Source organism: Mustelus asterias, chromosome 5 (genome assembly GCF_964213995.1).
Source record: "Mustelus asterias chromosome 5, sMusAst1.hap1.1, whole genome shotgun sequence".
Classification (NCBI taxonomy): Eukaryota; Metazoa; Chordata; class Chondrichthyes; order Carcharhiniformes; family Triakidae; genus Mustelus; species Mustelus asterias.
The window spans coordinates 110,532,053-110,549,084 of NC_135805.1; the positions used below are offsets into that span (position 1 = coordinate 110,532,053).

The 17,032-nt window shown below is 47.4% G+C and overlaps 1 protein-coding gene across 2 annotated transcripts in view; it reads right to left on the bottom strand.

Moving 5' to 3' along the window:
- The window catches only part of colec11 (collectin sub-family member 11), a 39,561-nt gene that overhangs the window by 12,433 nt on the left and 10,096 nt on the right, over positions 1-17,032 (bottom strand). For both annotated transcript variants that reach the window (XM_078213196.1, XM_078213195.1), the window contains exons 3-4: positions 13,432-13,503; positions 1,065-1,136 (exon numbers count right to left, since the gene is read on the bottom strand). In XM_078213196.1, the coding sequence (XP_078069322.1) occupies positions 1,065-1,136; positions 13,432-13,503 (144 nt within the window). The remainder of the gene's footprint in view (positions 1-1,064; positions 1,137-13,431; positions 13,504-17,032) is intronic.

Here is a 17,032-nt window from a genome sequence, read left to right on the forward strand (position 1 = left end):
CGGGGATAGGTCCTGGGTGGGATTGTTGTCGGTGCAGGCTTGATGGGCCGAATGGCCTCCTTCTGCACGGTAAGAATTCTGTGATTCTATGTTGCAAATATCTTCAGTTTGGAAGAAGCCAGGCACAAATATTCATCAACATGATCACCTTCAGAGCCAATGGCAAAGCAGTCATTGTCCTGCTCTGGTTGCTCTCGTGGCCGCAATTGGTGGCAGATTTCAGTGCAGATGTTCTTACTGAATACAGATGGCTCACATATTGTTCATCGCAGATACAGGTAGCATGAACAATCTGGGGAAAAAATGGCCATCTGCCAAAAGGCCTTCTTGCCTTCTTCTCTCTTCCAGCAGTTTGTCCTGCTCTGTATGACCCCTGGTTATAAGCCATGCTCTACTCCAAGGGAAATGCATGCTAAACTTGAAGCAACTGACTTTTGCACAAGCGCTGAAATCAGCAAAAATATCCTTCAGCACCTGCCTGTAGACTTTTGAAATTTGAAACAACTACACAAAAGAACCAAACGTTTGTAGGATCATAGCAACAAGGATGTATCAATCAACAATTAACAAGTAAATAGTTGATGATCTCTTTGAATATGAAGGTGGGGTGGGGGCCCTTCCTGCTGCTCACCATATGTTCAGTTATTTTAAGTTAAGAGAAGGCATCAGCTGGAACTGCGAAATGGCATATTTGTTGTGAAATCAGTATTGTACACTGATTGTCATCATGATCTCCCTGCTTTGTATACTTCTGGCCAACACTCACTCCACAAGATATAACAGCCTCAGCAGTTTGGCACGATTCACCCCACAAATGTTTCCACATGCTGCAGCATTACTTCGGCGGCCTAAGGGCACTTGTAGTGCTCAAAAATGGGCACAAATGTTCCCAATTTCTTGACCAGTTACTTTGATTGGAGTAAAACAATGATTAATGATGGAAATTATGAGATGAGAATATTATATCATTGAAAATTCTATTTGGCAAGGAGATTCATACAATCTACACAGCTGTTTTGTTGGGCTGTGTGCTAATACAAGGAGCAAAAGGAATGTTAAAATACCTTTTAATCCAGCTGGACCTATTTTTCCAGAGCGACCCATTGCACCTTTTTGGCCTGTTTCACCAATCGTTCCTGCAAAATAAAAAATCGTTGTAGATGGTTCAATAAAATCTCTCTGACAATTTTATTTCATATGACTTTGTGGGATTCATCCCATCATTCTCCAAGAATTTCAGAAATGTTGATTATCAAGACCATTTGTTTTGAGGTTTTCAAGGAAAGTGTAATCTCTGAGACACCTGTAAAAATGCAAGCAATAAAAATGAATTTCTCCATAAATCTATAACCCTGGTTATCATTCCCCACACAATTTTGACAGACATACATGTACACATGCAAGGAAGTTAAGTTAGACAGATGATTCACTGAATCGGTTAAATTACAGAGGCACATGTGGAGATAACCAGAAATTGTGCAGATGGATAAGATGTATATTCATTTGCAGCAGTTGATATTTTGGCATGGTGTCCAATCATAGCTTTTCTTTGTGAGCTTCTTCATGTCATGAAATAACATTCAGCAATGCTGGCAAAGCTGTTTCCATTTCTTATGATGTGGAGATGCCAGCGTTGGACTGGGGTAAACACAGTAAGAAGTTTAACAACACCAGGTTAAAGTCCAACAGGTTTATTTGGTAGCAAAAGCCACACAAGCTTTCGAGGCTCTGAGCCCCTTCTTCAGGTGAGTGGGAATTCTGTTCACAAACAGAACTTATAAGACACAGACTCAATTTACATGAATAATGGTTGGAATGCGAATACTTACAACTAATCCAGTCTTTAAGAAACAAAACAATGGGAGTGGAGAGAGCATCAAGACAGGCTAAAAAGATGTGTATTGTCTCCAGACAAGACAGCCAGTGAAACTCTGCAGGTCCACGCAACTGTGGGAGTTACAAATAGTGTGACATAAATTCTGATTCTAGGATCGCATGATAAAGACTCAGGAGGAAAAAAGCAGAAATATTTATGTGAAATAGTGTGACATAAACCCAATATCCCGGTTGAGGCCGTCCTTGTGTGTGCGGAACCTGGCTATCAGTTTCTGCTCCGCGACTCTGCGCTGTCGTGTGTCGCGAAGGCCGCCTTGGAGAACGCTTACCCGAATATCAGAGGCCGAATGCCCGTGACCGCTGAAGTGCTCCCCAACAGGAAGAGAACAGTCTTGCCTGGTGATTGTCGAGCGGTGTTCATTCATCCGTTGTCGCAGCGTCTGCATAGTTTCCCCAATGTACCATGCCTCGGGACATCCTTTCTTGCAGCGTATCAGGTAGACAACGTTGGCCGAGTTGCAAGAGTATGTACCGTGTACCTGGTGGATGGTGTTCTCACGTGAGATGATGGCATCTGTGTCGATGATCCGGCACGTCTTGCAGAGGTTGCTGTGGCAGGGTTGTGTGGTGTCTTGGTCACTGTTCTCCTGAAGGCTGGGTAGTTTGCTGCGGACAATGGTCTGTTTGAGGTTGTGCGGTTGTTTGAAGGCAAGAAGTGGGGGTGTGGGGATGGCCTTGGCGAGATGTTCGTCTTCATCAATGACATGTTGAAGGCTCCGGAGGAGATGCCGTAGCATCTCCTCCGGAGATGTACTTCCCCGGAGCGGAGAAGCTACGGCATCTCCTCCGGAGCCTTCAACATGTCATTGATGAAGACGAACATCTCGCCAAGGCCATCCCCACACCCCCACTTCTTGCCTTCAAACAACCGCACAACCTCAAACAGACCATTGTCCGCAGCAAACTACCCAGCCTTCAGGAGAACAGTGACCAAGACACCACACAACCCTGCCACAGCAACCTCTGCAAGACGTGCCGGATCATCGACACAGATGCCATCATCTCACGTGAGAACACCATCCACCAGGTACACGGTACATACTCTTGCAACTCGGCCAACGTTGTCTACCTGATATGCTGCAAGAAAGGATGTCCCGAGGCATGGTACATTGGGGAAACTATGCAGACGCTGCGACAACGGATGAATGAACACCGCTCGACAATCACCAGGCAAGACTGTTCTCTTCCTGTTGGGGAGCACTTCAGCGGTCACGGGCATTCGGCCTCTGATATTCGGGTAAGCGTTCTCCAAGGCGGCCTTCGCGACACACGACAGCGCAGAGTCGCGGAGCAGAAACTGATAGCCAGGTTCCGCACACACAAGGACGGCCTCAACCGGGATATTGGGTTTATGTCACACTATTTCACATAAATATTTCTGCTTTTTTCCTCCTGAGTCTTTATCATGCGATCCTAGAATCAGAATTTATGTCACACTATTTGTAACTCCCACAGTTGCGTGGACCTGCAGAGTTTCACTGGCTGTCTTGTCTGGAGACAATACACATCTTTTTAGCCTGTCTTGATGCTCTCTCCACTCCCATTGTTTTGTTTCTTAAAGACTGGATTAGTTGTAAGTATTCGCATTCCAACCATTATTCATGTAAATTGAGTCTGTGTCTTATAAGTTCTGTTTGTGAACAGAATTCCCACTCACCTGAAGAAGGGGCTCAGAGCCTCGAAAGCTTGTGTGGCTTTTGCTACCAAATAAACCTGTTGGACTTTAACCTGGTGTTGTTAAACTTCTTACTCCATTTCTTATGCCTAGGGGCCCAAAGAGATGTTTCCCCTTGGAGCCATATCTTTGAAATGCTGCAATCCTTGTGATGAAGATACTCGAACATTAGCATTACATTGAGAATTCCAGGACATTAGCCCAGCAACAAGTGAAGAATTGGCGATGCGTGCTGAAGTCAGGATGTTGAGTAAAAACTCTGTCTACACTTCCCGCTGCCTTGGCAAAGCAGCCAGCATAATTAAGGACCCCACTCACCCCGGACATTCTCTCTTCCACCTTCTTCCGTTGGGAAAAAAAAAGAAAACTCTGAGGTCGCGGACCAACCAACTCAAGAACAGCTTCTTCCCTGCTGCCACAAGAGTGTTGAATGGACCTATCTCACACTAAGGGCCCGATTTTACCATTGCACTGGCGCGAAAACATGGTAAAGTCGGGTGTGAGGCCATTAACGCGATCCGCGCCCACGTCCGCTCAGATGGCCACTTTACCGGGAATGGCCGCAATACAATTCGCACCCGAAATGGGTACAACGGCGATTTAAATGCATTTGCATGCATTTAAATTGAATTAATGAGCTGTCCGCCCAACTTTATCAGCATTTCCCCCTTTACCACTGCGTTCACCCCCGATCCGGAATCGTGCCGAAATGGACATGCTGAATAGAAGTCTGTTTCGGGCGCTCCAGCTACTGAAGAGGTGAGTTCAGAGCTTCCAACGGCTCTCTGACTCAGGTCAGTGGTGCGGGGGGGGAGGGAGGAAGGAGGGGGAGAAGGGTCAAATCATTCTCTGGTGAGGGGGAGGCAGGGAGAAGGGGAGGAGGGTCAGATGTACCTCGGGGGGGGGGGGGGGGGGGGGGGGGGGAGTGAGGCCAGATAGTTCTCTGGGGAGGGGGGTTGGGAATGAGGCCAGATCATACTCTGGTTTGGGTGGGGGGGGGGCCCGATCGCTCACTGGTTGGGTGGGGGGGATCCGCTGCCACTCTGCGGGCGATCGGTGGGGGAAGGGGACAATGGGTCGTGATCAGTCTGGGTAGCGGGGGTTGGGTGGATAAGAGGGACAGTGATGTTTGTGGGGACCAACGCTCCCGGGCTGCTTTCTCTGCTTTCTGCGGCCCGGGAACGATCTGACACGGGCGCGCTTTTTCAAATTCTTTTCTAACTGCGCATGCGCAGTTCAGAGCTCCGATCGTTTCGGGCGTGCCAAGCCCCGCCCACAACGCGAATGGGGCTCGCGATTTTTTTTTCAGGCTAAGTGCGTATGGGGGCACCTGAAAGCAGATTTCCCAAGTCGGATCTGAATTAAGCCCAGATTCAGCACTTAGAATCAAAATGGTAAAATCAGGCCCTAAGTTAACCTTTCTCTACACCCTAGTTATGACTGTAACACTACATTCGGCACTCTCGCCTTTCCTTCTCTATGAAAGGAATGCTTTGTCTGTATAGCGCGCAAGAAATAATACTTTTCACTGTATGTTAATAGATGTGACAATAATAAATCAAATCAAATCAAGTTGGGAGCTGAATGGACCTGTGCTTCAATTGTTATGTTTTAAGCTAAAATTATGGTACAATAAAGATCATAGAAACCCTCCAGTGCAGAAGGAGGCCATTCGGCCCATCGAGTCTGCACCGACCACAATCCCACCCAGGCCCTACCCCCACATATTTACCCACTAATCCCTCTAACCTACGCATCTCAGGACTCTAAGGGGCAATTTTTTAACCTGGCCAATCAACCTAACCCGCACATCTTTTGGACTGGGGAAGAAACCGGAGCACCCGGAGGAAACCCATGCAGACACAAGGAGAATGTGCAAACTCCACACAGACAGTGACCCGAGCTGGGAATCGAACCCGGGACCCTGGAGCTGTGAAGCAGCAGTGCTAACCACTGTGCTACCGTGCCACCCCTTATGGGTAAGATAATGAATATAGTCACTAATGTTTTAAAGCGAGAGTGATTTAACATCACGCCAGTAGCAGACCACGACACTTTGTTAAAAAGTAGCAAAATATGAGGTTTGAACTTTTGTTCCAAAACTGTGGAGGTCCTCACGGATTTAAACAGAAATATTTCAAAAACTGACATTTGATCCACAAATACAAATAAGTGTAAACAGATGGAATAACCAATTAGTCACTGAATTCATTCTCTGGCTGAACTATGTTAGTGTGTGACCTCCTGTCCTTTATACTAAACAAAGGCCTGACCACTTGCAAGCAGTGATCATTAAAAAGAACCGCTGTAGTTGGTGAGCTAATGACAGCTTGAAAATTCATTTATGTCCATGTGACATGTAATGGCTGTTAAACACTGCTTGGGTGGTACAATCAAGAAACAGCCAGCTTGTGGGAAATAGTTCATTTTCTGAATCATGGATTCTGGATCATTTTGAATTATATGTTTACAGAGGTTACAATGAGCATATTTAAGATCCCAACCAGATACAATAATACATAGAATTCATATTCAATTAGAATATATGGTCACAATAGACCGAGAGCTCTACATTTCAATAATAACTTAAATTTACTTTAGCTATTAACATAATAACCACAGAAAGGATGTCAGTTTCAGTAAAGCCACGAGGAACAAGGCACGAGGAAATAAGGAGTTGGTAAGAAGCCAATTTCTGAGCCTGTGGGAATGTGGCACAGGAGTTTACAAAAACATATTTGCAGTAAATGGGTAATATCATAGAGCATAGCACTAGTTGCAATGATGGAACTCCAGTTAAATTTTTCCTCATTCTATAGGTTGATAAGAACATTCAGTAAGCCATTCAGTGCCTGAAGACTGCTCTCGGTTCAATCATGGCTGACCAAAATATAAACTCTATTCACCCACCTTAGCTCCCTGATCCCTCAGTATTGCTACTTCACAAAAAACATATTATTTTAAGTGTTGAAATCACTAGAATCCACAGGCCGTGAAATTTGATAACGTGCAAAAATGAGCGTGGGGATTACAATGCATAATTAACATGTGCTTGTAGTTTTTTTTTCTTATATATCTTAATTGAAGACTTTCCATCTTTTTTACAAATAATGCAATAAACTCTCAAAGATTGGTACAGTACAGCAAGATCATTTTCAGCAAGTTAACGTAGAGACCGAAAAACAAACCAGTGCAGTTGGTTCGAATTATTCATTGTATTCAACCCCTCCTATCATACAAGTAATGAAAGGGTATATCGAAGGATGGGGGGAGTAGCACGATATCAGGGGGATAGCAGAATGCAGTTACAATTGGGCTCAGTGGTGCACAACCAAGCTCACAGGATAACGACGACAGAGCCACAGAAACTATGGAAAACAAATCTTCACCACCCAACCATAAAAAATGCAGGATATTATCACAGGTAAAATGGTGGTTAAACCACCAAGGATTTTCACGTTGCACTTGAGTGGGCATCACAGGATGCTTCCCCCATCCCCAGCCATTTTGGAGGTGCCAATGATACAACACGTCTTTTCCCAGAATATATAGTCTGTCTGTACCATAACAGGAGTTAATCAAATTCCATAACCCCAAAACAACTCAAATACAAAATGTACGTGAGCCCATAATGGGGTTGTCCTCACCCACTGTGAGGACGCATAGGGCCCTATCCATCAACCTCACATTATATTATTCTCTTTAGGGTATCTCAATGTGAGCATTAATAGTCTGTGCCGGGGAGCTGAGACCGTCATCCACAACTTCACTCACAATGACAGCCATCATCCCGATGCCTACGGCGTCGCCAAAGCGTAGGCCTGCTCACCAACGAAAATGCCACTGCAAACCGGGCCCCACCCCAGTCATCTCCAACCGCCTCAATCAAAAGGAGAATTTTCTTGAATCAACTTGGCTCTCCATCACCAAGATTTAGCCAAGATCTTCCAGGAACATAGCACAGAATATACACATCAGGATCAAATAATTATGGGTTGTGCACCAGGATAAAAAAAATTAAAAATGGGTAGTGTCAGAGCTTGCAAAAAACACAGCCGCTGCTGTGCTTACATTCTCCCCACCCCACCACCACCTCTGTGCTCGTGGTTTTTGATGCTAGTTGCAAGCAAGATTCATGCTGCCAGCTCATTTCAATGATTGCAGAGCAGAACCATCACTAATTACACTGTTGAATGACTGCAGAGCTAAGTATGGGGTGCAAAATCATGAGAGACTGGTGGGTGTACAAGTTAGCCTGTATGTCTTAAAGGAGAGAACCATTTTGGCTGGAAGTCATGGTAAAAATAATTAAGTCTCATGGGATGTGGGTATTGCTGGCAAAGCCAACATTTGTTCTTTACTCGCTCTTGAAAGAGTAACGGTGAGCTGCCCTCTTGAACCACTGCTGTGCATCTGGTGCAGGTACAGTCAAGTGTTTTTATGAAAGAAGTTCCAGGATTTTGATTCAGCAACAGTGAGGGAGTGGTGATATAGTTCCAAATCAGGGTGATATGTGGCTTGGAGTGGAACTTACAGGTGATAGATGTTCCCATATGACTGCTGTCCTTGTCCTTCTAGATAGTAGAGGTCACGGGTTTAGAATGAGCTGTTGAAGGATCTATGGTGAGTTGCTGCAATGCATCATGTGTATTTTTCATGCAGCTGCCACTGTGCATCAGTTTTGGGGGGTGTTAATATGTAGGTCGGTGGATGGGGTGCCCAAAAAGCAGACTTCTTTGTCCTGAATGTTGTCGAGCTTCTGGAGCGTTATCGGAGCTGCACTCATCCAAGTGGGGAGTATTCCGTCACACCTTGACTTGTGCCTTGTAGATGGTGGACAGACTTGAGGAGTCAGGAGGTGAGTTACTTGCCTCAGAATACCCAGCCTCTGATATTCTCTTGTAGCCGCAGTATTTATTTGGCTAGTTCAGTTTAGTTTCTGGTTAACGGTAACCACCAGGATGTTGATAGTGGAGGAATACAATGATGCTAATGCTATTGAATGTCAAGGGAAGATGGTTAAATGGGGATGGTTATTGTCTGGCACAAATGTATTTGCCATTTTCAGCCCAAGCCTGAATATTGTCCAGATATTGCTGTATATGGACACAAACCGTTTTGGAGTCTGAGGAGTTGCAAACAGTACTGTTTGACTGGTCTTGTCACCAAGATAAACCTAGAATTTTTGGTTGCTCATTAGGGTGTTGATAAGCCTAACAGATTTTCCTACATTGAATAATCATTCTATGTTTCAGTAATTGGCCTTTGCCCCAGAAAGATTGCTATATGCTGATGACAAGTCTATGAATACAGCTCTTATCTTCTGCTGCTTTGGGAGCTTTGTCTCAATGTTGGTAATGAGTGCCTGGATCTGTTCAAAGCAGCTTCTTCATTCTCTGAAGCCTGCCTCCTCAACTGGGAGGCTGGCTTCCAAAATCATTCTTATACGGTTAGGAATAAATTGTTTGCCCACTTTGGAGATGATGCACAAGCAAAGACTAGTTTGTATGCAAGAACAAATAGGCTTTTATTAGCAAAAGACTTGGAGCACACCCATGCCGATGAACTGGTCCAGAGACTGAGGCAGGAGCAGTCACCTTTATACCTGGACCGGGGGGCGGGGGGGGGGGGGGGGGGGAGTCCCAGGCAGGGCCGGCAGGGGCACGTCCAGGCATGTCACACACACACAGGCAAGAAGCTAACAGTGGTTTACCACATTCACCCCCTGCTTTTAAAAAAGAGTCTGGCGGGGGTGAGGTGGGTGGAACGATATTTACAGAATTCCAAATTTACAAATTTAGTCTCTCTGGGGGCTTGATCTGCCGCTGCGACCGTCGTAGTGCCGGTTGTGGTGCCGGTTCCGGTGGCCGTGGTGTTGGTTCAGGCACCAGGCCGTAGTCGCTTGAGTCATCTGTAGTCCCTTCACATTGTCGGGTGCATGGTGGTGCCTCCTGGAGCTCAGGCATGCTGTATACGGGGGATGGGGGTGTGGGGTTGTGGGTCGTAGTGGTCCCTGGGGGTGCCAGGTCTCGAATAGAGACCGTGGCCTCCTGCCCGTCGGGGTATGCCACATAGGCGTATTGGGGGTTGGCGTGGAGGAGTTGGACCCTTTCGACCAGGGGGTCCGACTTATAGGTCCTCATGTGCTTCCGGAGCAGGACAGGGCCTGGGGACATCTGCCACGATGGTAGTGAGGTCCCAAGGAGGACTTTCTGGGGAAAACAAACATTCTTTCATGAGGGGTAGCATTGGTAGCCATGCAAAGGAGTGATCTAATCGAGGGTAGTGCATCAGGGAGGACCTCTTGCCAGCGGGTGACTGGCCTTTGGAGAGCAGGTACTGTCGCAGCTCATCACTCATAAAGGAGGATCCCTGGTCGCTATGGATATAGCTAGGGAAACCGAACAGGGTGAAGAGGCTGTGCAGGGCCCTGACGACCGTGGCCGAGGTCATATCCGGGCAGAGAATAGCAAAGGGGAAACGTGAATATTCGTCAATGACTTTGAGGAAGTATATGTTGCGGTCAGAAGAGGGGAGGGGGCCCTTGAAGTCGACGCTTAGGCGTTCGAAAGGGCGGGTGGCCTTTATGAGGTGTGCTCTGTCTGGCCGATAGAAGTGCAGCTTGCACTCTGCGCAGGCCTGGTTATAGTGTCTGGTTATAGACCTGACTTCCTCAATGGAGTAGGGCAGGTTACGGGCTTTAATGAAGTGAAAAAACCTGGTGACCCCCGGTTGGCAGAGGTCGTTGTGGAGAGTCTGCAATTGGTCAATTTGTGCGCTGGCACATATTCCCCGGGACAGGGCGTCTGGGGGCTCATTGAGCTTCCCGGGCCGGTATAAGATGTCGTATTTGTAGGTGGAAAGCTCGATTCTCCACCTCAATATTTTATCATTTTAGATCTTGCCCCGCTGCGTGTTATTAAACATGAATGCAACTGATCGTTGGTCCGTGAGTAGGGTGAATCATTTACCAGCTAAGTAGTGACGCCAGTGCCGTACAGCTTCCACTATGGCTTGGGCCTCCTTTTCGACAGAGGAGTGTCGAATTTCAGGGCCTTGGAGGATCTGTGAGAAGAAGGCCACGGGTCTGCCTGCCTGGTTAAGGGTGGCGGCTAGGGCGAAGTCAGACGCATCGCTCTCCACCTGGAACGGGATGGATTCGTCTACAGCGTGCAGCGTGGCCTTCGCGATGTCTGCTTTGATGCGGTCGAAGGCCAGGCGGGCCTCTGCCGTCAGGGGAAAAGAGGTGAATTTGATGAGCGGATGGGCTTTATCCGCATAATTGGGGACCCCTGGGGGTAATACGAGAAGAAGCCCAGGCATCTCCTCAGTGCTTTGAGGCTGGTTGGGAAGGGGAGTTCCAGGAGGGGACGCATGCGGTCGGGGCCGATGACCCCGCTTTCCACAACACAACCAAGGATGGCGAGGCAGTGTGTGCGGAATACGCACTTCTCCTTATTATAGGTCAGATTTAGGAGTGTGGCGGTGTGGAGGAATTTGTGGAGGTTGGCGTCGTGGTCCTGCTGATCATGGCCGCAGATGGTGACGTTATCCAGATACGGGAAGGTGGACCGCAGCCCGTTCTGGTCCACCATTCGGTCCATCTCACGCTGGAAAACCGAGACCCCGTGGTGCCGCCGAAGGGGACCCTAAGGAAGTGATAGAGGCGGCCATCCACCTCGAAGGCAGTATATTGGCGGTCTTCCAGGCGGATAGGGAGCTGGTGGTATGCAGATTTTAAGTCGATGGTGGAGAACACCCGATATTGCGCAATCTGATTAACCATGACAGATATGCGGGGTCAGGGGTGCCCGTCCAGCTGCGTGTATCGGTTAATGGTCTGACTGTAGTCAATGACCATGCGATGTTTCTCCCCAGTCTTAACAACTACTACTTGGGCTCCCCAGGGGCTGGTACATGCCTCAATGATCCCCTCCCCTAGGAGCTGTTGTACTTCGGACCTGATAAAAGCCCTGTCTCCAGCACTGTACCGTCTGCTCTTGGTGGCGATGGGCTTGCAATCGGGGGTGAGATTTTCAAACAGTGAGGGAGGAGCGACTTTAAGGGTCGAGAGCCTGCAGGTGGTACGCGGTGGGTGATCTAAGAACTGCTGATTGCAAACGAAGAGCGGGGGAAAAGGCCCATTGTACTCCATGGTGTTGCTCTTAAGGTGACACAGGAAATCTAGCCCCAGGAGTACGGCAGTGCAGAGCTGTGGCAGCACGAGGAGCCTGAAATTTTTGAACACAGTGCCCCATACAGTCAGGGTCGTCACGCAGTACCCGAGGACATCCACCGAGTGGGACTTTGAAGCCATGGAGATCATTTGCTTCACTGGCAGTACTGAAAGGGTGAAGCGACTCACTGTGTTAGGGTGAATAAAGCTCTCCGTACTCTCACAGTCAAATAAACAGTTTGTAGTGCGACCGTTTACCTCGATGTCCATCATGGACCTGGCGAGTTGGTGAGGCCTGGATTGGTCCAGCGTAACCGAAGCCACCATTGGATGTTGCGACGCGGCTGATGGTGTCCAAGATGGCGGCTTGCATGGTTCACACACGGCTGAAGGCGTCCAAGATGGCGGCCCGCACGGCTCACACGCGGCTGACAGCGTCCAAGGTGGCGGGTCGCACGCGGCACTACTGGGCTTGGAGGTCGATTTCGCCCTGCATACCTTCACGTAATGGCCCTTCTTTCCACACCCAGAGCAGATCGCATCCTTCGCCGGGCAGCGTTGTCGGGGGTGCTTCCCCAGGCCGCTGAAGTAGCTATCCAACCCAAAATGCCGCCTCCCATTGCAAGGTGAAACACTCTGAAGCTGGGCCTTTTAGGCCCAGAGCTGCTCAATGTCACCTTTCAAGACCATCTGCAGTCTCCCCCAGCAGTCTTCAGCCAGCCATGCCACAATCATTGGATTAGCACTGTAGTGTGGCACTAGGACTGGTAAAGGCATTCCAAGGGGAATGCTTACTAGCGTATGCCTGGAGGGCCTCCTGCTTCCCGAAGGATATAGAACATCTCTCCTCCATTCCACCTCCTTCAGCTAGGCTGCATTGCAGCGTCCACAAAACCTTGGAAACTACTCTCTCCTATGATTTTTTAAAATGTTTTTCCTTTCTCAGAGTTACAAAGCCATTGCGCAGAGTGGATGGGGCATGCCCCTTATCCATCTCTTTGCTTGCTCCAAAGACCAATTCAAATTGGATCCAATTCATTGTGCCCAGACAAGGTACATATGTGATCCAAGCTGACAAGAGCAGGCATTACACCTGATCGCATGCTTGATCCTATGCTTGATCTTAGCCAAAAGGCCATTCTTCAATGTTTCCCAGGTCAGAGTTAGTTCCTGCACAGCACTCAGCATCTACTCCAGCCACAACGCACCTCTCTTTCTAGCGGTGCTGGCTATCTTCAAGTGCTCCCAACCACTCAGAATCAATAGCACAGTGAACACTGGCTGGATGTTGAAATTGATGATATGAATGAGGAGGCAGGACAAATTGGTGTGCTTCTGCATCAGAGTCAACAGTGGTAGGATCCCACATCACAATCTGTGCACCTTTTTTGGAGGCTATCAAATGTAGCTCCCGCAATATTTTGCACTTTGCTGGCAGCATTTTAAAGTAGCAAAATGGATACATTGGTTACAAAAGATCATGAACATGTGAGAGGCATTAGTACCTGTTTCTTAGAACTAGAACCTATACAGACTGGTGTATCCTTGAAAAATGAAAGCAGTCAATTAACCCTTCTCCAGCAATAACATACATTAACATTCAAATGTTAGCATTTTATAAATCATTTTATATTATGCCTTTCGATGTAGAAATTATCATTGTAGAAAATCTTGTTTTAGTCACCTGGTTGTCCAACTGGGCCAACTTTTCCTATCCTCCCAGGCTCTCCTTTCTCGCCCTTTTCCCCAGGTTCACCTGAAATACAATATAAAGTGACAGCATCACCCTCGTTGGCAAAATGGCTACACAGAAATTATACCTTTGTGCCTGTAAATAGGACCCTGACTCAGATGAAATTCAGAGGTCATTACCAAATGGCATGTAAGTGGCAATCTCTGTCTGAGAGATCAGAAAATAACTGTTACTGGAAGAGACAAAAATGTCATATATTCACTTTTGCCTATTCCCAATTATTATGCAGGGGTGCAACCTGTTATCTGTGTGAAACATTGTGATTACTCACATATTGCCGACATTTTCGGTATGACACTATATATATTGTGGTGGCGTGGCCCTTTGAAGGGACAATCATCCACTGATCACGTGACCCATCCGAGGCCTGTTGCATGGAAGTGCACGAATCTCAGCCAATGGGAGGAAAGTGTGCGGGTCCAGGGAGCAAGCAAACCCTCAGTGTGAGGTGGGAGTCAAGGGGTTAAGACCTGAAATGTAGTTGCAGTGTTTATATACAGTTTTACCTTGTTGTTGTTTAACTAAATCACTCTGATTACAGCAACCTCCTCATTGATGCCTCGTGCTATTACACATATAAAATGCATTTCCTTTATATAATATTGTAATCACTATCATTTATTGCAAATTAAATCTACTTTCTGTATATTGCAAGATAATTATCACATTAGGAATAAAATAATTAATGCTTAAATATTAGATTTGATTAAAATCACAGGCTTCAGGAACTAATGGCAATTTCACTTTTAAAATATACAATATCTTAATATTACCTCATCGAGCTGAAATAGAAACTAGCCAACTGGACTCCTACACCTAAACAGCAACAGCCATTGTACAGGTTTTGCCAATGTGAAGACTAGGTGTTTTGCTTTTAAAAAAAGAAACACCTTTAAATGTATTATTTTACTTTGCACCTCCAAAAATTGTTCAATTTTTAATTTATACTTAAGATGCCACAATTATCATTATGCTAAGTACCAACTTGTGCTTTTTCATTCATTAGAAGTTATTTCTTTGTTGTCACTTCAAACTTCATATTCCTATCATGCTGCTGGTCAAAATTTCTGTATCTCTACTCAACAGTAAGCATTCCACTATCTCAACTGTTATCCTCTGTGTAATCTTGTTCCCAGCTGGAACCGTTGGTGTTTCATTTGAGGTATCAATCTCCAGCTATGCCAATAGCCATGTTCTGACCATTGCTTTCTTCTCACTGTAACATGTTCTAAAACTACACCCAGGCTACTCTCTCATTTTAGTATTGGCAACTCCAGTCTCTGAGGTGCCACCCAACTTACTCAACGATATCATCAAAGGTAATGTTCTGACTGAGTTTCTCTGAATTAAACTGAAAATAGCAATGGCTGTGAGAAAATATTTGATGGTATTATAGATACCAATAAGAATAATAAGAAATAACAATAAGAAAGAAATAGAAAATGACATTTGCGGACATTCAAATAGGTTTGCAGAAACAATACAATTGGAACGATGATTCAAGAGTGGACTGGCACAACAGTAACAATGATCAGAATGGAGAGCAGTTCACATTGTACAATTAGATAGTTTCCTGACTCAGTGGGCCTGATTTTACCATTTTCATTCGAAGTGCCGAATCTGGGCGTAATGCAGATCTGACTTAGGCATCTGCTCTCAGGCGCCCCCATACACTCTCAGCCATTTCCAGTCCCATTCGCGCTGTGGGTGGGGCTTAGCGCAGCCGAAACGATCAGACCTCTGAACTGCGCATGCGCAGTTGGGAAAAAATTTGAAAAAGCGCACCCGTGTCATATCGCTCCTGAGCCGCAGAAAGCGGAGAAACTGGCCCAGGAGCGAAAAGCGGGAGCAAAGGTGTATCTCGGGGGGGTGGGGGGGGGGGGGGGCAGATGGCTCTCTGGTGGGGGGCAGGGGGCTCTGCTGCCACTCTGCGGGCGATCGGTGGGGGGGAGGGGGCAGGGGTGGTGATCGATCTGGGTAGTGGGGGGATGGATAAGGGGGACCCACACACATCACTGTCCCCTTTATCCACCCCCCCCACTACCTAGACCAATCGCCACCCCTGCCCCCCTCCCTCCCCACTGATCACCTGCAGAGTGGCAGCGAACCCCCGTGCCCCCTCACCAGAGATCCATCTGCCCCCCTCACCAGAGATCCATCTGCCCCCCTCACCAGAGATCCATCTGCCCCCCTCACCAGAGATCCATCTGCCCCCCTCACCAGAGATCCATCTGCCCCCTCCACCAGAGTTCCATCTGCCCCCCCCACCAGAGTTCCATCTGCCCCCCCACCCCCGAGATACATCTTACCCACCTCCCTCCTCCCTCCTCCCCAAGACAACGATCTGGCCTCACTCCCCCCCCACCCCAGACGACAATCTAACCTCACTCCCCCCTCCCCCCCACTGACAACAAACTTGCCTCACTCCCCCCCCCCAGAGAATGGTCTGGCCTCACTCCCCCTCCCCTCCAGAGGAACATCTGACCCGCCTCCTCTCCCCCCCGCCCCCCACCTCCAGACAATGATCAGCCCTCCCCCCCACCACTAGACAACGATCGGCCCTCCCCCCCCCCCCACCAGACAACGATCGGCCCTCCCCCCCCCACCAGAGATACATCTGACCTGCCTCCCGCCTCCTCCTCCTGCCCCCCAACCGGACAACGATCTGACCTCACTCCCCTCCTCCCCCCTCCAACCAGAGAATGATCTGACCCGCCTCCCTCCTCCCCCCCCACCACTGCTCTGAGCCAGAAAGCCGTTGGAAACACTGAACGCGTTCTTCAGAGGCTGGAGCACCCAACTCAGGCTTTTATTTTGCAGGTCCGTTACGGCGCGGTTCCGGATCGGCAAACGCGGTGGTAAAGGGGGAAGTGCTGGTAAAGTTGGGCGGGCAGTTCATTAATTCAATTTAAATGCATGCAAATGCATTTAAATCGTCGTTGCGCCCGTTTTGGGCGCGAATCGAATCGCCACCATTCCCGGGTTTCAGTAAAGTGGCAATCTGCGCGGATGCGGGTGCGGATCACGATAAAGGTCTCACACCCGACTTTACCACATTTTCGCCCCTGAATGGTAAAATAGGGCCCAGTGTGTTTTGAGGAAATCAGGGAACAGGAAAGCTGCAAGACAATGATAAGGCTTCATTAGTGAACACTTTGAAAGCCATGAGCTAATTAGAGATAGTCAGTGAGAGTCTGCAAAGGATAGTTCATGCTTCTCCAAATTAATCAAGTTCTTCAGGGAAATAATTGAGCATATATAAAAAGGAAATGTAGTAGATGTCTAGACTTAAAAGAAAATTAATAAGTGCTAAATAAGAGATTTTTTCAAAGATTAAGGAAATTAAGGGACATGGATAAATGGATCTCAGATTGGCAAGGATCTGTGTTAAGACTCCTTGGACCCGATTCTTCCCCAAAAATTCGATGTGTTGAATTGGGGAGAAAAATGGTGTAATTCTCCATTTGTATAAATGGTTTGAGCACAGGAATAAAGTAATACATATCAGCATTTTCTGCAACGACTAAATTAG